General features: G+C 36.6%; 3 protein-coding genes across 4 annotated transcripts; 2 read left to right on the top strand and 1 right to left on the bottom strand.

Moving 5' to 3' along the window:
- The first annotated feature begins 5259 nt into the window (after nucleotides 1-5259).
- LOC131548745 (membrane-spanning 4-domains subfamily A member 12-like) lies at nucleotides 5260-8384 on the top strand. 2 transcript variants are annotated; one of them, XM_058790249.1, is made up of 6 exons: nucleotides 5260-5323; nucleotides 5913-6098; nucleotides 6873-6989; nucleotides 7074-7130; nucleotides 7734-7883; nucleotides 8330-8384. In XM_058790249.1, the coding sequence occupies exons 2-6, from the start codon at nucleotides 5931-5933 to the stop codon at nucleotides 8369-8371; spliced, it is 534 nt and encodes a 177-aa protein (XP_058646232.1). In that variant the 5' UTR covers nucleotides 5260-5323; nucleotides 5913-5930; the 3' UTR covers nucleotides 8372-8384. The 2 variants fall into 2 exon arrangements, with proteins under 2 accessions (XP_058646232.1, XP_058646231.1); XM_058790248.1 differs by having other exon boundaries at nucleotides 5295-5384.
- Nucleotides 8385-13411: 5027 nt separating this feature from the next.
- pmaip1 (phorbol-12-myristate-13-acetate-induced protein 1) lies at nucleotides 13412-15410 on the top strand. The gene is made up of 2 exons (XM_058790214.1): nucleotides 13412-13424; nucleotides 13514-15410. Exons 1-2 carry the CDS (start codon nucleotides 13412-13414, stop codon nucleotides 13636-13638), a joined length of 138 nt encoding a protein of 45 aa, XP_058646197.1. The 3' UTR covers nucleotides 13639-15410.
- A 132-nt stretch (nucleotides 15411-15542) lies between these two features.
- Nucleotides 15543-21671, bottom strand: golph3b (golgi phosphoprotein 3b). The gene is made up of 4 exons (XM_058789687.1): nucleotides 21265-21671; nucleotides 20630-20761; nucleotides 20434-20548; nucleotides 15543-17415 (listed from the first exon to the last, which is right to left on the bottom strand). The coding sequence occupies exons 1-4, from the start codon at nucleotides 21472-21474 to the stop codon at nucleotides 16991-16993; spliced, it is 882 nt and encodes a 293-aa protein (XP_058645670.1). The 5' UTR covers nucleotides 21475-21671; the 3' UTR covers nucleotides 15543-16990.
- Between the last annotated feature and the right edge of the window lie 803 nt (nucleotides 21672-22474).

The raw sequence follows: 22474 nt of genomic DNA, 5'->3' as shown, positions 1-22474 counted from the left end.
ATGGCAGTTTTATAAGTCACTCTAGACAAGAGTATCAGCTAATGTTTTAAATATTTAATACAGATATACTGTACATGAAAAGCAGAGAAAATAAACTGTAAATGAAATGTAAACTGCAGAATTGTAATGCTTAAAGGGATAGTTCACCCAAAAATGAATATTCTGTTTCTGTCATTAATTACTCACCCTCATGTCGTTCCAAACCCATCAGACCTTCAATTCATCTTCGGAACCCAAATTAAGATATTTTTGGTGAAATCCGAGAGCTTTCTGACCCTGCATAGACAGCAATGTAACTGAAATGCTCCCAGGCCTAGAAAGGTAGTAAGGACATTGTTGAAATCATCCATGTGACATCAGTGGTTCAACCGTAATGTAGTGAAACTACGAGATTACTCTTTGTGAGCAAAGAAAACAAAAGTAATGACTTTATTCAGCGATTTCTTCTCTTCTGGGTCAGTCTCCGCCGCCATTCATGACAGTACCGTGATGCATGCGTGTGTGTTTCTCTGCTTGTAAACAAGGTGCAGCGCATGTGTGTTCTACGTCTGCAGCAGCATCACACGCATGCGTTGTGGGACTCTCCTGATTAGTGGTGGAGACTAACCGGGAAGAGAAGAAATTGTTTCAGTGCATTGCTGTCTATGCTGGTGCATTATTTTCTCACCCTGATGTTGTACCAAACCTGCATGAGTTTCTTACATGTTTTGAACACAAAAGAAGATATCATCATTTACATCCATTTCTTTCTTCTGTTGAACACAAAAGAAGATATTTTGAAGAATGTTTGTAACCAAACTGTTGCAAGTAGCCACTGATTTCCATAGTATTTTTTCCAAGCCAATGGTCACGGCAACTGTTTGATTTCCAACATTCTTTGAAATATATTCTTTTGTGTTCAGCAGATAAAAAAACTGATGTAAATGAAGACAGAATTCTAATTTTCTGTGTGAACTATCCCATTAATTCCAGGTGAAAACTTTGACTAGAATGGAAAGCAGCAAGGTCATCTCAACTGACAAAGCTACAGTTATCATCCAAATCAATCCACGGGTGGCACAAGATGCTGTTATTTGTCGTAATGGACAGGAGACTGGAGGAGCATATCTTACAGAATTTGTCAGAGCACAACCAAAGGCACTTGGGGTAATGCATTTAATAATGAATCATAATTATATATGGTTTTGGGAATAGGTTTAGAATCACATTTCCTCTGTGATAAAATAGGGGAAAAAATGTCATAAGTCTTGAAGTGAATAGATGTGTGCCATTCAGATTGCTTTATAGTGCATAAAACATTACTATACTGTACATTTCCTTTGTGTGTGTGTGTCCAAACATGAATGATATGCCATAAAAACAGTTATTTAATCAATATGGACTTAAAGTGCACTCTCTGATCGTTCATTTGAGGGTATTCACATCAACATTGGAGGAAAGGTTAAGGAATTAAAGCTCTTTAACATGTACAGTACCTCCCCTCTTTTTCAAGGGACCATAAGTAATTTGACAGTTGACTCAAAAGCCATTTCATGGACAGATGTGGGCTATTCCTTCATTATGTCTACATCAAATAAGCAGGTAAAAGGTCTGGAGTTTATTCTAAGTGTGCCATTTGGATTTGGACATCACATCATGAGGTCAAAGGAGCTCTCCATACCAGTGAAACAGACAATTGTTAGGCTTCAAAAACAAAACAAATCCATCAGAGAGACAGCAGGAACATTCAGAATGGCCAAATCAACAGTTTGGTACATTCTGAGAAAAAAAATGCACTAGTGAGCTCAGCAACATTAAAAGACCTGGACGTCCACGTGGATGATCGTAGGATCCTCTCCATGGTAAAGAAAAACCCTTTCACAACCAGCCAAGAGAAGAACACGCTCCAGGAGGTAGATGCTTCACCGTGAAAGTCTACAATCAAGAGAAGACTTTATGAGAGCAAACACAGAGTCTTCACCACAAGCTGCAAACAAGACCAGATTAGACTTTGCCAAAAAACATCTAAAAAATCCAGACTACTTCTGGACAAACATTCTTTGGGTGGCTAAAATTAAGATCATCCTGTACCAGAATGACTGGAAGAAAAAAGTATTGAGAAGGCTTGGAACAGCTCATGATCCAAAGCACACAACATCATCTGTGAGCAGTGTGGTGGCACGAGCATGCATGGCTTCCAGTGGCACTGGGTTACTGGTGTTTATTGATGACGTGACAGAAGACAGAAGCACAAGTGCCTTAAACTTTTAACAGTACAGTACTGTAGCATTTCTTGATGCATCTTGAAGATGTTGCCACAGTTCTTGTGGATTTAATCTGTCTCAGTTTGTTCTGTTTCTTCATGTCATTCCTGGACGACGATCAGATCAGATCTCTGTGTGGAGCACTGGCTGTTGTCAGACTCCTCATGCAAACAAACATTTCACGGGATTGTTACAATTAATGGGCAAAATGAATGTTTAGAAATGTAAACTGATATTTCCTACTGACACTCTACAGCAAAAGAAAGAAATAACTGACATAAAAGTCAAACCATTTTTAGCAGGTGAAAATACTAGTGTTCTAATAATTTTGGCCACCACTGTTTCTACTTTTACAATGTGAATTACGGCTGTTTTACAAGTGTACATCATTACTACGGTCACCTTTCATGTGTCAGCTTTTCTTCCTGCAGGTGAAAGCCGCTCTTATAATGAACGTGATCAGTGCCATAACTGCAGCGGCCGCCATTCTTCTGATGAGCACAGAGATAAAACTCCTTTCAGAGCGCATTGAATGCTACGGTTATGACTCCATGTGTTCAACATTTAAGGTACAATGTGCAAGACTATATTCATGTGATCTGTTTAAACTTATTTTTTAGTTTTTAATTGCTGTTTTATTTAGATAAATAGTTTGTGCCATCATTTAATCATTTCATTCTTCAAAATGATGCAAAGGCATCAGAAAAGTAGTCTGTGTGACTTGTGCACTGTTTCAAGTGTCTGAAAACCATATGTAACTTTTTGAAACTCATTCAGTATAACTGATGAAATGTTATTTGAGAAACTGCTTTCATTTGGGTATGTTGAATATTTTTTAGAGACATGATCTGGGGATCGTTGGAATATTGCTGGTGTTCTCCGTCCTTCAGTTCATCATCTCCGTCTGTATCTCTGCACCGACTCTACAGTGGTAAATGTGGCACTGAACCAAGTAAACGATTTAGTGATGATCACCAGGGTCAGTCTCATCCCAATAACCAGTATGTACTTAAATTTTACACTAAACAAGTCCCAACCACACAGATAAAGTTATCAAAATGAATTATTTCATTGTACACCTCAGTGGTCTGAAACTAGGACATCACACTACAATACTCTAAACTGTTTAATTGTAAATAAATGATCTTTTGTCTTGTTTTGCTGAAATGTAGTTATGTTACATACAGTAAAACTAATTTTCTCAGAATTAAAAACAACAACAGCACACTTCATTGTAAACTACTTTTTCATTCTGCTAGACTGCTGTGTGACAGTGACAGATTTGCTTTGGATATTTCTCATATTTAACCTATAAAAAATTTGTATGGATCTTGCTAGTAAAATTAAAACTGATAACGAATCTCTTCTGCACTAACATACCTTGTCTGTTACTTTCCAGGGAAACTGAGTCACACTGAGGAGATATTATTATTGTTATTTTTTAATCTGTCCAGGAACGGATTTAAGAATTACAAGTACATCAAATATTTGTTTGTTGATACAAAGATCCTTTTTGTGTGTCTGGTGTCTTTTTTTTTTTTATATAAAATGTATTTATGGTTGAAAAAAGTTTTGCTGCTTGTGTTGACTTAATTAAACCATCTTTAAATAAATGTAAATGTCTCTCTCTGTTGGACAATACGGTAATTCAGTGTTTCTAGGACACTATGGGAGATCATTGTCAAACTATGTCAACACTAGTCTAATGTAATGTAATAATGTTTACAGTGTTTCTGAAACAATCAGAGAGAGATGAACAGTCTAACTATATCTATCAAATGCAATGCAAATTTTGTTTTGTAACAAGAACGTAATAATCCCTGACTGTAATCCCTCATTATGACACACTTTGAAAAGCAATGGCAATCAACATTTTGTCAAAGGTCATATGTCAAGGTCAAAGGTCAGGAAGCTCTAAAATGCTCTAAAATGTCCTTTTGCTGCTTTCAACAGTTGAATACTGCAAAAACAACAAGATGCTACACACACACACACACACAGCTTCTTCCAGACAGGTGTAACCATCATCTGGTGTCAGAACCAACAAAAACATGAATCATTGCCTGCAAAGCCATCAGCTAAACTGACTCTGTGGCACTGAACAAGGAAAATGATTTAGAGAAGATGTTATTCCTATTACCAGCATGGCAGTCAGTTTTATCCCATCAGCCAATAGTTATTTATGCTGAAGTCAATTGAAAGAACGATGCAACTAAATTCATAATCAAAGTTAAAGCCATTAGAATGACAAGGAAATATAAAGCAACGTTTCATGGTAAACTGTCTTTAATCAATAGATATATATAAGAACTATTAAGTCAATCACAACATGCTTTATTGTTTTTTTTGGTCACACTTTATATTAGGTGGCCTTAACTACTATGTACTTACATCAAAAAAATTTCATATTGTATTGCAAAACACTATTGCTGCTACTGAGGTGTGATACGGGTAAGATTAGGGACAGGTTTGGTAGTAATTGGTAGGTTTAAGGGTGGGTTAAGGTGTAAGGGATGGGTCAACAGTGTAATTATAAATGTAATTACAGAAATTAATTACAGATGTAATTACACATAGGTATTTTTAAAAATATAAGTACAATGTAAAAGCATGTATGTACACAATAAGTGCATTGTACCAAATGATTAATTTAAATGTAAGTACATAGTAGTTAAGGCCACCTAATATAAAGTGGGACCGTTTTTTTCTCTCTCTCTTTATAATTGATCAAAGATAGTACAGCTTGTAAAATAGTCTGTATGGTGTTTGGCTCTTGTTAGCAGAATTAAATCCGAGTCTCTTCTGTATACTAACATCTTGTCTGTTACTTCCCAGGGAAACACAGTGAGGAGATCCTGCTTTTTAAAGGTTACAGGGAATTAAAGATATTTGTATTCACAAATTTATGCTACCTTGTAGTTTTTATTTTAATTTGAGGAGGAAGAATGTTATATAATCATTAAAAGTATAAAGGAAGTTCATATAGCAAAAGCTCCTCCTCAGCGGTTCTTCACAGAGCACACACAAAGATACCTGATCACAAGAGCGATCAGACAACACACCAACACAACTCATTTCAGGTAAAATGTTTCACCATCATCTTTTGACTGTTTTGATCTTCACACCAGTGATTGTTTTGGTGTAAGTATTTGCTCATTTATTCTTATACTTTCGTACATATAATTCCAATTAAAGGGTTTTGGGTTTTGTTTGGATCTACTACATACATTCATAATAAATGATTATGATATGAGTATATATTAGTGACAACATTTTTAACTGTGAAGTTCTTTTATGATATAATTTCACCTTTTTTATTACATTGCAAGCTAATGTAGGTTGTGTTCTTTTTTAGAAACCCTGGCAGTATCAGAGTTTATAACTCTAGACACATAATGAAGATGTACTGTACATAAAAAGCAGAGAAAAACAACCTTAAATCAGTTGCAAATGCCTAAATTGTAATGCTTAATGAAGATATTTTGAAGAATGTTGGTAACCAAACAGTTGCCAGTAGCCATATAGACTTCCTTTGTATTTTTTCATACTATGAAAGGCAATTGCTACCGGCAACAGGTTACCAACAGTCTTCAAAATATCTTCTTTTGTTTTCAGCAAAAGAAAGAAACATAATTCTCATTTCTGTGTGAACTATCCCATTAATTCCAGGTGAAAACTTTGACTAGAATGGAAAGCAGCAAGGTCATCTCAACTGACAAAGCTACAGTTATCATCCAAATCAATCCACGGGTGGCACAAGATGCTGTTATTTCTGAGGATGGACAGAAGACCGGAGGAGCATATCACAATACAGCTCTTGCAGAATTTGTCAGAGCACAACCAAAGGCACTTGGGGTAATGCGTTTAATGATTCATCATAATTATGAATGATTTTGGGAATACTTTTAGTATCTCATTTTCTTCAGTGATAAAATAGAAAAGAAAAAAAATGTTGTCATTAGTCCTTAAAGTGTTACTCCACCCCAAAATGCAAATTTTGTCATTAATCACTTACCCCCCATGTCGTTCCAAACCCTTAAAAGCTAATTTACTTAATTTACTTTGATTACAATTTAAGATATTTTGGATGAAAACCGGGAGGCTTGTGACTGTCCCATTGACTGCCAAGTAAATTACACTGTCAAGGCCCAGAAAAGTATGAAAGACATCATCAAAATAGTCCATCCGCCATGAGTGGTTCAATCTGAATTTTATGAAGTGACGAGAATACTTTTTGTACGCAAAGAAAATAAAAATAACGACATATTATTATTATTACTATTTTGACTATGTTTTTTATACTTTTCTGGGCCTTGATGGTGTAATTTACTCGGCAGTCAATGGGACAGTCACAAGCCTCCCGGTTTTCATCCGGAATATCTTAGATTGTGTTTCGTGGACGAACGAATCTTTTACGGGTTTGGAACGAAATGGGGGTAAGTGATTAATGACCAAATTAGCATTTTGGGGTGGAGTATCCCTTGAAGTGAATATTGTGGTCTGATTGAGACTGTAGTACATAAAACATTACTGTACTGTACATTTCCTTTATGTGTGTTTATCTCCAAACATGAATGATATCCTGTTATATATAAATAATTACATTTGACCCATATCTGCCCTGTCTAGACTGTCCAGATAATGACTGGAGTGATGATTTTTCTGTTTGGTATCGTTCACACCCGCTATAGATATGATGACGTTATTTCTGTTATTACTGGCATAACCTACTGGGGATCCCTTATTGTAAGTTTATTTTAATGGCTTTGCTTACTAGCTTCTGATTTTAATTTCCAGAATGAACTTGAACATGTGCTGTGTTTCTTTCAGTACATCAGTGCTGGCTCTCTGTCTGTTTCTGCGCAGAATAAACTTCATCCGTGTGTGGTGCGTACATACAATGTGATCAATGTGTTGTGCGATTTATACCACTAAAAGCACAAAGCAAGCCTTTCTATCATCTGTTCATTCAGTAAAGCCTGTATGCATAGGGTACAATGTGGCTACAGGGTAAATTGTGATTTTATTTAAAATCACAGCAATATACTTTTTATTAACATGATTTGTAATGAAAACTAAAAAAATAATGTTGCAAAAAACATTCTTAAGGGGACTTTCAGCCTCACAGACACATTTGCGTAAATGCATAAAAGGAAACCACAAGATTTCCATTACCACAGTAGTCTGAAAATTGAGACACTTTTTCCACTAAAAGGATGTGAACTAAAAGACATCCGACTCATTTTCAATTTACAAAGTTAAAAACGCACTGAAAAAAAAAAATTCTACTAAGATGTTGCTAGTAAATTTCACACTTAATTACAAAGAAATGGCAACACATTGAATAAAACATGAAATTTACAGACTGAAATTAACATACTCCAATAATCTTTTTTATTTTAATTTACTTAATTTTAATTTCCAATTGTTTTACAACCATGTACACCATTACTACTGTCACCTTTCATACATCATCCTTTCTTCCTGCAGGTGAAAGCCGCTCTTATAATGAATGTGATCAGTGCCATAACTGCAGCGGCCGCCATTGTTCTGATGAGCATAGAAATGGGATTCCTTACAGGATACAATAGAAGCGGTTTCATAAATTACAACAGTTATGACACCACGTGTTCATTGATGGTAAAATATGTAATACTATATTAATGTGATCTGTTTAAATTTATTTTTAGTTTTTAATTGCAGTTTTATTTATTTAAATAAATAGTTCACCCCAAAATGACAATTCAATGGTGTCATCATTTAATATTTTAAGGTAATTTTTACTAATAAATATTGTGCTGTATACAAGTACAATGAACTGGACATTTCATACTTCAAATAATGCAAAGACACCATAAAAGTATCATGAAAGTAGTCCATGTTACTTGTGTCCTATGTTTCAAGTGTTTGAAAGCTATATGTATAATGTAATATAACTTTTATAAAATCACTCAGTAAAATTCATGGAATATTATTTGAGAAACTGCTTTCATATGTGCATGTTGATTAGAGAAATGATCTGGGGATCGCTGGAATATTGCTGGTGTTCTCCATCCTTCAGTTCATCATCTCCATCTGTATCGCAGGATTTGCCTGCAAAGCCGCCAGCAACAACTCTACAGTGGTGAATGTGGCACTGAACCAGGTAAATGATTTAGTGATGATCACCAGGGTCAGTATTTTTCCCAATAAACAGTATGTACTTTAATTTTACACTAAACAAGTCACAACTAGGGATGTCCCGATCAAGTTTTTTGCTTCCCCCGATCTGATCCGAGTCATTGAGTATCTGCTCATACCGAGTCCTGATCTAATACTTGGATATTCCTAGTGTTTGATGCACAATACAAGTACATTAAAGTTATTAAAATGAATCCAATGTATACAAAGTTGTGCAGAGAATAAAAGTAATGTGTGTGTGTGTATACACATATATAGGACACACTCTCTATGTTTGTATTTGCACATACTGTATAAAGACATTGGGACTACTGAGTAATGATGTGATTATATCAGGCTGAGTTACAGCCCATCAGCCTGTGCCATCTAGAGTTTCATAAACATAACTTATTTACTCCTAAATAAAAAAACATCACGCTTTATTGTACACTACTTTTTCACTCTGCTAGACTGTTGAAGTGTGTGATAGTTTTCCGTTGGTTTACTCTCACATATAGATTATAAAAATAATCATTATGGTGTGTGGATGTTAGCAAAATTAAACCTGATAAGTCTGAATCTCTTCTGTACTAACATACCTTGTCTGTTACTTCCCAGGGAAACTGAGTCACACTGAGGAGATCCTATACCTTTAAAAGGCTGCAAGAAATGAATAACCCATATTGTTGCTTCTGTTGACTCAAGCCATTTTTTATTTTATTTTATAAGTGTTACTGAACTGAACAGAAAAAATGATAACTGAGAATTAAAAGTACATTAAATGATTTGTTTATTGACACAAAGACACTTTTGTGTCTCTGGTGTCTTTTTTATTTTAACCTAAATCAATAATAATAATAATAATAATAAAATATATATATAAAACTTATAAAATATTTATTTATAATCAAAACAACTTTTGCTGCAGCTGTTGACTTAATAGAGCATAAAACCATCATTAAAGTTAAATGTCTCTCTGTTGAACATTACAGTAAATCAGTCATTCTTGGACATAAAGGGAGTTCATGGTCAAACTAGCTTAACACTAGTCTAACGTAATGTAATAATATGTGACCCTGGACCACAAAACCAGTCTTAAGTGTCAATTTTCCGAAATAGAGATTTATACATCATCTGAAAGCTGAATAAATAAGCTTTCCATTGATGTATGGTTTGTTAGGACCGAACAATATTTGACCGAGATACAACTATTTGAAAATCTGGAATCTGAGGGTGTAAAAAAAATCTAAATATTGAGAAAATCACCTTTAAAGTTGTCCAAATGAAGTTCTTAGCAATGCATATCACTAATCAAAAATTAAGTTTTGATATATTTACGGTAAGAAATTGACTAAATATCTTCATGGAACATGATCTTTACTTAATGATCCTAATGATTTTTGGCATCAAAGAAAAATTGATATTTTTGACCCATACAATGTGTTTTTGGCTATTGCTACAAATATACCCCAGCGACTTAAGACTGGTTTTGTGGTCCAGGGTCACATATTTGTTAATCTCATAAACGAACAGGTACAGTGTTGCAGAAACAATCTAGTTTAGGGCTGGCTGAGAGTCGCTGGGTTAGAAAGACTGACAAACCCTCTACTAAAGGACCAAGAGAGATGAACAGTCTAACTCTTATCTATCAAATACAAAGCAAATGGTATCAGACATGTTTTTTGTAACAAGAATGTAATAGTCCATGACTGTAATCCCTCATAATGACACACTTTGAAAAGCAATGGCAATCAACATTTTGTCAAAGGTCATATGAAAGCACCCAGACGCAGAGTGCTCTCAGAAAGCTCGAAAATGTCCTTTTGCTGCTTTCAACAGTTGGACACTGTTGGTGTAAAACATCTCTTGTCTGCAAAAACACAGAGATGCCACACACACACACACACACAGGTGTAAGAACCATTATCTAGTGTCAGAACTAGCAACATGCATCATTAGATCAGTGCACTAAAGAACAACTGCTTAATTTAGATGAGAATGCTTCTCTTTTCTCTCCATTTCAGCACTTCTGACTGACTTGTGTCTCAGTCTAATCCAGAGGTAGCAATTACACCTCCTTGTGGAAAGTCTAGTCCAGTTAACTCTGCTTTTGGAACACGGTTAAATTAGTCAGCTGGATATTTGTTGGACCAAAATATAGTACTAATGAGCTACCATGTCTAAATACTAGCTATTGTTTCTGGTTCAGGATGATATACCAATTTGTACCAGCTAGAACAAGTTTGTCATCATTTAGGCTACAAACTTTTTCACAAGCCAGAATGTGTTTTGTTTGGACCCCAGCATTATTAGACATGAGAGTGAGTAAACGACAGATTTGTCATTATTGGTGAATTATCCCTTTAAACGTGATTTCCCAGCAGAGTTGTTAAATTAACGCAGGTAATAATAAGCCTTCGGTAAGAATAATGAAGATCGAAATATAATAGGTTATATAGGTAATACACTGTTTAAAGTGCAAATCAAATATCAATTAACTGTATTGTCCAGATTCAGATTTAATATTGTTTACGAAACCCGCCACTTAAAGGATTGAGTTTGAGTGAGTTTATATGTTGGGAAACAGCGCCACCTGCAGGTCAGCCTGCAATTTAAACACGTGTGGCTTTAATGGTAGTGCAGCTGCTGAACTGCAGGAGGTAGCCTATACTTTTCTACTACTTTATACTTCTCTCTGCTCTTTCTGTATCCATGAGGATATGAGTAAAAATGAATGTTTTTTTCTTTATTCATGCCAAGCAACTTAAGTGAACTTCATACAAGTAGTCTATAGAACAATGACATATGTAATCAAAAGTGTAATAATAAAATAAAAACCAAAAGCCAGCAAGAAGAAACATTTAGGCCTAGATAAGGTTAAGAATTGAAATTAATGCTTGACTTTTCAAAGATTTGTTTTATGCCCATCAAAGACAAAATACAGGTAAATACAGGTATTTAAAATTTGGATTTATGAATAAAAATTACCCAGAGTTAAAAATACATAAACAATGTACTCGAGAATATAAAGAAAAATATTAAATGTGTTTAAACATAGATTTTTTTCCCCATAAAAGCTTTCACACAAACACATTCACAAAACAGATGTACAATCATCTCTTCTGTCACAGAAAGAGCTTTTTTTAAATATACTTTTTATAAGTGTGCTATTACAAGGATACATTTTATAGGCCTATGTGACAAGGGTATGTTTATTATATGTGACCCTGGACCACAAAACAGCACGGATTGTTGCAATAGCCAAAAATACATTGTATGAGTCAACATTATCGATTAATTTGTCATCAGTAGTAAGAGTTTCCTCAATTGAGCAATAACAATTCCTCTGTGCTTCCCCTCGCCCAGCGGAGGAGTCCAGAACTACATGAAATAACGTGCTGACCATCAGTTTTATATCAATCTTGTGTTCAGGTCATTCATTTTGTATTGATTTAGTAATGTGTACATAGACAAAAAATGCTTCTTTTTTTTTTTTTCTAGTTTCACTTTTATTTAATCAAATAGAGAAAATAAATGATCTGACCTAAATTGTAGTTAAGATTTTGTTTCACCACTATTAGTTAGGTCATTTGTAGCCTATTATGTCATATTTTAAGCAACAAACAAAGTAGTTTTTATGATTCTCACATTCTTCCAAACGTAGGCTAAATGTTATCTGCTCATGTGATAAGGACAGCAATCTCTTTGAACAACAAAATACACTGTCACAGTACTAAATGAACACAGTGGACTGTTTGTTAGCTTCTTTCTTTTAGAAAAACATTAGTTTTGATAATGCAAATAAGAGCTCACCTCAACTAATCAAGAGACACTTCTGTCTGTCTGAACAATGAGTTGCATGCTGAAAGCATGCCTGAACAAGTGAAACTAACTAAGAGGGTTACAGGAAAGGAGTGTTTTCTTGTAATAGCATTTGCATATGGTCACCTGATGAGGCTGGAAACTCCATTATGAACCAAACCACAATGATATATGGAATTTGAAAGACGGATTAATCAATAACATTATCTGAGTTACACCTTGTGATAACCCACACCTTAATTTTTCTCCTGACCCCATTGATGACACAAAATCTCTTCTTGACAGATTTAATGAATGTCAGTTTTGAGGTTAATTGACCTTTGTGTCACTGGAAAGTAATGATCTGATATTGTATTATGCATCTGTTTGTTCATAATGGATTTGTGGACATGTCATCAATTTTGAAGTAAAAAGATAATTCCATCAGATGTACAGTTCAGGTGTCTTTGCTATCCATACAGGCCATCACAGAGTTGTTCAATTAAAACATGGGCAATTAGGCCTAGATATATTAATATGCCTGTGTATAAGTCAAAGAATATATTACCTTTAAGATTTTTTTTGTCTGTCATTTGTTATTCGGTTTAGTTAATGGAAATTAACCAAAAAATGTAACAGCCTATTTTACATTAATGCCATTTTACAAAATATTATTAAGAAATTATATTAAAAGTTAATTGTAAAACTTTAGCCTACCTGAGAGGTTTTAATAATTCAGTTTTAAAAAATACATTTTGTGCTGTAGGCTATTTTATCTGTATTTCCATCAATAACACAAAAGTACATGCAAATTGTTCTTAAGGGGAATCTTCATTACGAGATAACCTTGCTTTATGGTGTTTTTTGCAGTTCAGTTGCCGATGTTTAAGTTAAAAGATATTTTTGCTGTTATCGTTCTCACAGTGTACAAAATGTACTGTAAGTAAAGGTGGTCAGTTGATCAGCTGAACGGCACAGGTTTCCTCTCACGAGGAACAACAGGTAAACAAAACTTCATCCAGCGTGACGTGGACGGGGATTCTCAGATAGTCACGTTGTTATTTGCGTCACTCTATTTAACTCTACAGCGTCTAACTCTGAACTCTACACTCAGAGAAGCGCGTCCGTCGCAGTCAGGAGCTCGCGCTTGTGAATCCATACAGGAACACACCTGAAACCCCTACACCGTGTCAACTCTACGATCTGAAATGGCGAATAAAGGTAAAACAAACTGATGGATCTGTTTAAATAAGTTTTGTAAACTAATCCAGGTGAACAAACTAACTTACTCTCGACCCTTCCTCGTCCAGAGCGAGCCGCTGTTGTCGAGTGCGCGAAGGAGCTGCGCAGACTCGGAGATCTGCTCGACTGGAAATACAGGTTGCTGGAGCTCATAATAACGCTCCAGAAACAACAGACCGGCGGCAAACGCTGAAACGGACAGCTTTTGGGAAGGAATATGCGAATATTCAACCAACGTAGACCCAACATCTCGAGAGGATTCATATCCGAAGACGAGGCGCATCGTCTTCCAAAAACAACAAAAAAAGTTGAACAGGAATATGGCCTTCCAAGATGAAGACATGGATACGATGGTCCTTCCGTGGATCATTTCTGGGCTCTTCTGAGCCATATTTATCTCTGGACGGTTTCTCTGAGGGGTTCTGAAGTGTTTTGTTAGCAGGAAGAGTTTTCATTCATGAAGTCGAACGGTGGAGAGCTTTACAAATGGACTTCTCGTTATTCTCAAAAGGCTGTAAAAGTAGAGAGGGTGTGAAATGGATGCCCTGCTTTGTAGCCTATGGACTTTATTTTTTTTATTTCTGTAACATATATAGGCTTAGCCTAATAAATTGCAACCTATTTCAATTTCAGATGTGGAAACTTGACTCCATTTAGCTATAAAAATGACCTGGAGACCCATGTAATTTTTTTTTTTTTTTTTTAGGAAAAACTCGAAACAAAACAACTTTGAATACATTGTTTGCAGATGTCACTTGCTTGATATTTCATAAGTAATGCGGTGAAATTCATTTTTAACAGTGACTTAACATGTCCAAATTCTGTTTAGGGACCACTCTTTATTTATTTGTTTATTTTTCTGAGGACCTGCAGTTGCATTTTAGTTGAATGATCCCCAATGTGCAAATTATGCATGTTAAAGAGTTGCCTATTTTAAAGAAGTATCAATTTTTATAAGCAATTTAAATATAAAGATAAATTTTTGGGCACAACTTGTCTAGGTGGTATAGCCTATAGGCTATTTTATGATGTGTAAATCTATACTTATGAGCAACACTTTTTAAATGATCGCAATGAAAATGTTCCTACTGTATAACTCGATTTACTGTCAAAGCAATTGAAATGTTTAATACTTTAATATTTATGGTGTTTTCTGAAATAAGTAAATATAATCAAGACTACAAAAGAAACTGCTTGCATGTGTGTGATTGGTTCCTGAATTTTTTGATTTATGAGAAAGTAAAACAGCCAGTCTGACTTATAAACAAACAACACCTATAGCAGCTTTTTGATTCTCATGGGCTGTTTTTTCTTCTTCTTCATTGTTTCATTCAGTAAATCAAGAACAGTGCGACCAGCGTAGGCTGATAAACAAACAAGTGACTTTTAGTGAACTGGTTCTGTTCAGTGAGTCAAAAACCTTGAGTGCAAACAATTCAGTGTTTGTATTGATGGTAAATTTGTTAAAAAAAAATATTTTTTAAATTTATTATAAAACTAGTTGCATGTACAAAATATGACAGTAGACCTAAAGAATGATTACGATAGATTATTCAATTTAAAGCAGCTTCATGAACTGAATATTTTATAAAGCAAATACACACCTGACATGCATTTTTGTTCCTTGTTTTTCCATTGGTTTGTAGAAGTACAGTTTAAAAAACAGCCAAATTGTTTGTAGAAAAGGTACCTCGCCATCTTGAACACACCTGACGCCGTAATAATGACTTCTAATAATATGAACTTCACAAGAAGACAAGAACGTATCATAATACTTCACTGAACTGAATCCATCAGAGCGATTTCTTAATCAACAATCAACTAATTTTAATGAACAGGTGAACTTCTTGTTCAATCTTTTCTGAACTGCTCATACATGATATGTTCGGAGGAAAAACTGCACAATTTTACTTTTAGCATATGCAGTTTGGAGGTTATGATCAACTTACTCAGGTATGCATTACTAATCATGCCACATTTATACCATGTTCTCAGTACAACTTCATTATAACTCAGTCATAGCATTGAAAACTAGAAATCTACAAGAAAAGATCTGCGATACACAAAGGAGGACATTTAATATTCATATACCTTCCAGGCACTTAAAGATCTTCCTTTATTATATGATAAAAAGCAGATGTACAAATCAGGGCATCCATTTCACACCATCTCTACTTTTACAGTTCATTAATTATTGTTTACTAACAGTAAATCATCATGTCAAACACCTGCTTGCTTACACAGGAAGGGCATTTACCTACCCTGTGCTTTATCCGTCCTCTTTCAGAACAAGAGACAACCAAAAACAGGACAAACGACTCAAAATATTGTGCTAACGGCTAAAGGAAGGAACAAAATAAAAATGATTAAAAACATAGTATAAAAATTGGAAATATAGCAAGAGGAGAGATTATGACATGAAGAAAACCATATATATATATATATATATATGTGACGAGACAGCTACATCAATGCAGTGATCACTATGAAAAGGCCTCGGGAGTGAAAGCCTTTCTTAAAGTTGGGGCTTTGCTAGTGTTTGACTGGCCTTTTGCATGAAATGAATGAGTTATGAGGCAACTTAAACCCAGACGTTTGATTTAAGGTGTATTCATGAACTCAGTGCTTCCTTGACCTGCTTGTGGTGTATCAAAACCGGAGCCATTCATTGTCAGAATGAACTGTGGATCTTGTATGGGAGAGATTAACTAGATTTGATCAGCCGAACAAAGAACAAAAAGGCTGAGAGTAATATAACAATCCCTATCCAGTTATAGTCAGTTCATACACAGGCCGATGTGAATTGCCAAGCAAAAAAAAAAAAATATTAGCACACATTAGAACATTTTATTCTTCGAGCATTTCTGGAAAGACTTGCAAGGAAGCAGGGTCATGTATCTTTAAAGCACAGAAGAAAAACTGATGCTTGCTTTTCAGTCTTTTGAAATGTGAAATGGTTTATTTTCTTTCGACTCTAAGACCCATTTCAGGTAGCAGAAATTAATAGAACATTTCCTGCTGATTATGCAAATACAACCGAAACAGGACCTTTCATGTAACCACGGGAAGGATCATCAAGCCTGTGTGTTCTGAAGAAGTGGCTCCTTTTTCAAAGATACATGGAGTTTGAGATAACTGTAGAATTATACCAGGGTCTGGATTAAGATTGCAGTCACGGCCTATTAAAGTACAGACCCTTTAAAAACCACCTCCTTCAATGCGCTCATTTCTGTTCTTACGTGAACTTTATGATCTAAGTGCATGAACTACAAGAAGCCTCACAGTGAATTGCAATCATGTAGCAACTATTGGCCATTTGAAGTAGACAGGGCAACACCTTTGTGAAGGTCAGAGACAAATCTGTGACAATGAGACAAAGCCGTCACTTTCCAGGTATCGTCATCATCAGCATCATCTCCTTCATAATTTGTATTTCCATCATCACCATCACCAATATTAGTCTGAATCAACCAAGCTTGGGGCCAGCGGTCTGAGTCCAATGCCATGAGCACAAAGTTGAGTCCCTTTCTCTCTACTCTGGAGGTTCATTTGGTGAAAGCAGCCACCACCGCCCACAGCAGCTCGTTGGCGCCCGACTTGGCAGCTTCAGCCTCTGGCTCGAGATCCAGAAGCATCCGCACCCTCTTCATGGCCAGATCGTACTGGTCGTCCAGCAAAGGAGCGAAGGCGTTCTCTAGAACATCAGAGGAATGTGCCAGGAACAGCAGCGCCAGTATGCGCTTATCCATCCGTTGGGGATCGTTGACCCATTTCTCCAGGACGGCCTCCTGGACCTTGCGCACCAGCCGCTGCTTGATGGTGTTGTTGGTGAGCGGGTGGGTGGTCATGTCAAAAAGCAGGAAGTTTTGCTTCTCCGTGGTGAGGACGCCCTTCTCCACCAAGTTCTTGGCCAAGCGCTCTCTCACGTTTCGCAACTGGTAATGCAGCTTCAACGGATTCCAGGTTTCACCTACAGAACGTAAAAAGGCTCTTGAAATGACTAGTACAACTGGACTGACCAATTTCTAGTACTTTTTTGATGTGTGTAGCAATCTTATATCTTACACAATTCAATATCAATGTCTTACATAATCTTATTCACAATATAATTATTCACAATATAACATGCATTGACTTATTTACACTGTTAAAGAATAGGATTCTCAAGCTAAACATGGCCAAAGTTTCAAAAAACAAGTTGGACATATGACAGTATTTCTGTGCAAATACACTCCTTCGGGGTTCATATTAGGGCTGGGCGATATATCGAACGCGATGATCATGCGCATCTCGTCAGTAAAGCCGGTTCCGTGATTAGCAGTAAATCTCCATCACCTGCTTTCAGATGGAGCGGCATTTAATACACAGAGCCGTAGTTAACTGACAAGCTACGTAATATCGCGTTCATAATGGAAGGCGATTCATCTGCGATTATGAACATGATATTGCGTAGCTTGTCAGTTAACTACGGCTCTGTGTATTAAACGCCGCTCCATTTGAAAGCAGGTGATGGAGATTTATGACTAATCACGGAACCGGCAACTGACGAGATGCGCATGATCATCGCGTTCGATATATCGCCCAGCCCTAGCTCATATAAGTTTCGGAAAGTTTTTTTGTTTTGTTTTGAGTATGTCCCTGTATGACGTCATAAAGGGTGGGATTCCTTGTCTGGGCACTTTTCCAGGAGGAGCACTAGCACAGGTCAACTAGAGCGAGAGCAAGAGCACACCCATCAACGTGCTTCATTTGGGTTACTGAAGTCATCTGCAGCACTGCACAGGACTTGCTCAAGAAGGATTTGTCATTTTTTTTAGACCAGAAAATCAATGTCACCAAAAAAGTGTGTTTTTGGTTGTGAGAGAAAGATAACCTTGTTCAGCTTCCCAAAGAACCCAGCCTTAAGGGAACAGTGGATGATGTTTGTTTCTCTGGGGCAACAACGGAGTTGTGCAAGTGTGTGTTAGTTCTCGGCATTTCGGTGACGAAAGTTTTCTAAACAAATTAAATAAAATTTAAGTCAATAAAGTTTTTGTCGCCGTTTTATTTATTTCAATGTCACAGCTTGCAGACGATCGCTATGCAAAAGCTTTGTGTGCTCATGACTCTTTAGCTCCACCCACAAACTCGACTGTTTTCGGAAAGTAGTATTACGCTGTATCTGTCTTTTAAAAATCTAAAAAAAACTAAAGACTCTTTGGAGATATGAAGGATGCAATACTACCCTATAGGGATGGGTACCGAGAACCGGTATTTTTTTGGACCACTACGTAATTGGGTCAATGCCGGACTACCGATAAGCTTCAGAACCAAGGATACTGTTATCGATACTTGCTTTGTTTTATCCCCATATACTTCAATGTTAATGACGAATTAGAAGCTGCTGTTTGTCATTTATCTTCACTGAATTATGTGGCCGACGTTTGCTGGACGTGCGTGTGATATCCGTGCGCATGCGCTGTGTGTGTTTGCGTGCAATCAGTCATCGCGACAAGAGTAAAATGTTCGAAAGTGTGGGCTCACGTGACAAAACTAAGCGACACCAGCGTCAGATGCAATACATGCAGTAGTGTAATAGTGAACAAAGGAGGCAACACCAGTAATATATTGAAACATTTACTAACAAAACACAACATCTACCTCAAGCAAAGCGCTGTATTTACGGTGTCTCCCGGCTTCAGCTCCAACTGCAACTCGCGAGACACATTCACTTCAAATGTTGATTCAGCGGTCGAGTTACACTCACGAGACACTGCACTTATTCGCAATCACAAAAGTACATTATTTGCGTGTGCTAAAGCCTTGCTGGTTAAACATTTCATTCGTGTGCTGCTCTGACGTGCACTTATTCAGAGCACGTACACCCGAAGCATGCGGACACTAAAAGACCTGTCAAACAGCACCTTATTACTTAGTTATCCTAGTTATCGTCTGATTGCGCTAATACTGTCAAAAACACACAAGGTTTACATATAAACACAGTTATGTCTAAAGTGAAGGTAAACAGCTGAGGGAGAAACAGATGCGTGCTCTTAAAGGGACAGAACTAAACATGCAGCCGATTGTCATTAAAGGGATAGTTCACCCAAAAATTTAAACACTGTCATTATTTACTCACTGTCATGTTGTACCAAACCTGTATTAATTTTTATTCTTGTGCTGAACACCAAAGAAGATATTTTGAAGAATGTGGGAAAGCAAACAGTTGCTGGTCCCCACTGACTTTGATAGTAGGAAAAAAAAAATATGGAAGTCACTGGGGACCAGCAACTGTTTGGTTTCCCACATTCTTCAAAATATCTTCTTTGGTGAAGAAACTCATTCAGGTTTTAAAAAACTTGAGAGTGAGTAAATGATGACACAATTTTCATTTATGGGTGAACACTGCTCTTGACTGAAGAACTTTAAGACAGTTGCTAAAGTTCAGCAGTAATAAAATAACTTGAAATTTTCAACAACTTTTCACATCATATCTTTTTGCACCAAATAGTATCGATAAGTACCGGTATCGATAAGCAGTATCGGTATTGATCAAATGTAAACGATACCCATCCCTGCTACCCTATAGGTACTCAAGATTAACATAAGATTTCAAATTTCTCCATTATTTTGAATTTTATGATGTCATTCGCAATGCTTCGTGGGATTTGTAGTTCTAAAGCCTAAAGAAAAACAGAAAGCAATTAAGAACACAGGCTTTTACCATTTATCTTTTCAAATTTTTTAAATACTTTGCTTCAAATCAATGTTTGTAATGTAATTCACCTTGTAGCTGGTTGGTTTGGGTTCATGGCCTGTAAAGCTTTAATGAGCATTTTACTAAAACCCCGACAGCTGTTTATTGTATCAAAATTCCATTTCACTCTAAAAAGCACCGCATCCCAGAAGTAGAACGGTCAGTCAGTCATACGAGTTTGGACTTTCCCTTGAAAAGAAATAACTTGTCGTCTTGTGAACATATTTGCTAAAACACATATGTACAACTCACCACTTAACAACTCAATCCAGCTCTGGACCGTCTCTGGAGGCTGAGTCTCTTTAACATGTTTCAATGCCTCGTCTAGCAACATATCTCCAGTGGGGGTATCGGATTTACAAATCACCTGAAGAACAAACAGGTTTAAAGAGTAAAGACAGTGTAAAGAGTTCAAATCAAGCCGCAAAAATCACACACACAGACCTACCTTTCTGGTTAGCAGGCTTTTCCTCCTCATTCCAGATGCCTCCAGTTGCAAGCGTCCTCTTAAGGCCAGTTCAATAAGCATACACCCTCTCAGTCCAGACGATATGCAATCATTCCAGAATGATGTGTAACCCTGAGTAAGAAAAAAGTCAATCAATTATTATTCTAAGAAAAACACCAGTAGGTATCACATAAGATATTAAGCTATTATCATTAGCGTGGATACGGGGAAAATGGCATGTTTGCGTAAATCAACAAATGTCTAAAACTCGAACCACTTTAAAGTTAATGCCACTTATGGTCCTGACTGAGTTACATTTTGAAATTACTGTCCTAACAGTTACAAGCCAAGTTGTTTGCAACTGTTATATAGAGGCAAGTTGTAAAGAGTTACACAATTTACAACTAAGACAGAACACTTACTTAAACAGCTCTAGAGACCGTCGCCTTTTAGCCATATGTTACCATAAAACACGACTGCGACCCTTCTAGAAGGCTAAATGGTGAAGGTCTCCAGGACCAGCTGCTCTTAAAACACTTAATCTCTCTCGTATTACAGGATTTATCTAGTCCTTCAGTTACTAGCCGCTTCCTGGCGATCATTTGACTAACAAAGCCACAGAAGTCGCGTCAAACCTCTCGGTCCTTCAGTCCGAGCAGCAGCACCTCTTCCATCAAAGTCAGCCTCGTTTCTTTAGAGTCGCCCTTGTCGTCCTCCTCCTCCTCTCCGCGGCGGGACTCGTGCTCATCCTCATCGGGGCTTTTCTCCTTCTCCGCGGCGGCGTTACGCGAGGCCTCGGTCCGTCTCTGCACCAGGCCCGAGCTTCTCTGCGTTAGGGAAGTCATTGTTTGCACAAACCTAAAAACACCACCGTGTTTAACAGTCTTTTAATTATACATCCGCCAGAGCCGATAACGTCTATATATGCGCTCTTCCGTGCCCTTATAACTGTTTCATTAATACACCTTCTGTTGACGTGGATGTTTACATGCATCCGGGACGTTCCTCTTCTTCCACTCTAATATTTCCTTATTCAATATGGCGGACATTGATGACGCAATGACGCATGTAATGTGACGTTAACGCGAACGCCCGCGGATCCTATTTCTGTGGGTGACAAATTTATATTACAGTTATATTACTGCTTACACGGTCATTCTTGAGAAGTGGGACAAAACAGAGTGCAAAATTGAAAATAATAATAATAATAATAAAACCTTGTACTCAGACAAATGAAACTATATTTATGTATCTTATGTACTAAGCTACTGAGGTATGCTTTGATACAACCTCCCAACTTTTCTCTTTTTTTTAACAAAATGTGCTTTTTACCTTGGACTGTGTAATATAATTTCAACTTTATCTTTAACAGCATTCAAGATGTTTTTAACGTTTCAAAACACATTCTCATGTTAGCAGACAGATTGCACTTTCACATGTGACCAACAATTCCACAACAAATATAAAATATCATAATGAAATATTAGCAAAATATTCCTCTGACGGAGGTGACACATCTGACGGTGGTGACGAAAACCTGAATTTGTAGTCTTTTAACTATCAAATACATTGAATCAATCAATTACTGTATTAAAACAACCACAACAAACAGTGAGTATGTTATTGTTTATAAAGCTTTTATTCAAGAGGCACATTTGATATATCATTGGAACACAAAATCTTATGGTGGTGACATCTGACGGTGGTGACAAATTTGGCATTTCTTTCACAAAACAAATAGAGTTCATGTAGTAGCCATTTTGTTTTTTTCTGTTGATGCTAGATGCTAATGGAACCTGCTTCAGGAGAAAATGATCTAAATATTTCAAATAATTTCCTCAGAAA

This window comes from Onychostoma macrolepis, chromosome 10, assembly GCF_012432095.1.
Source record: "Onychostoma macrolepis isolate SWU-2019 chromosome 10, ASM1243209v1, whole genome shotgun sequence".
In the NCBI taxonomy this organism is placed as follows: Eukaryota; Metazoa; Chordata; class Actinopteri; order Cypriniformes; family Cyprinidae; genus Onychostoma; species Onychostoma macrolepis.
Note: the sequence above shows the minus strand (reverse complement) of the source record. Positions and strands in the feature narration are given on the sequence as shown.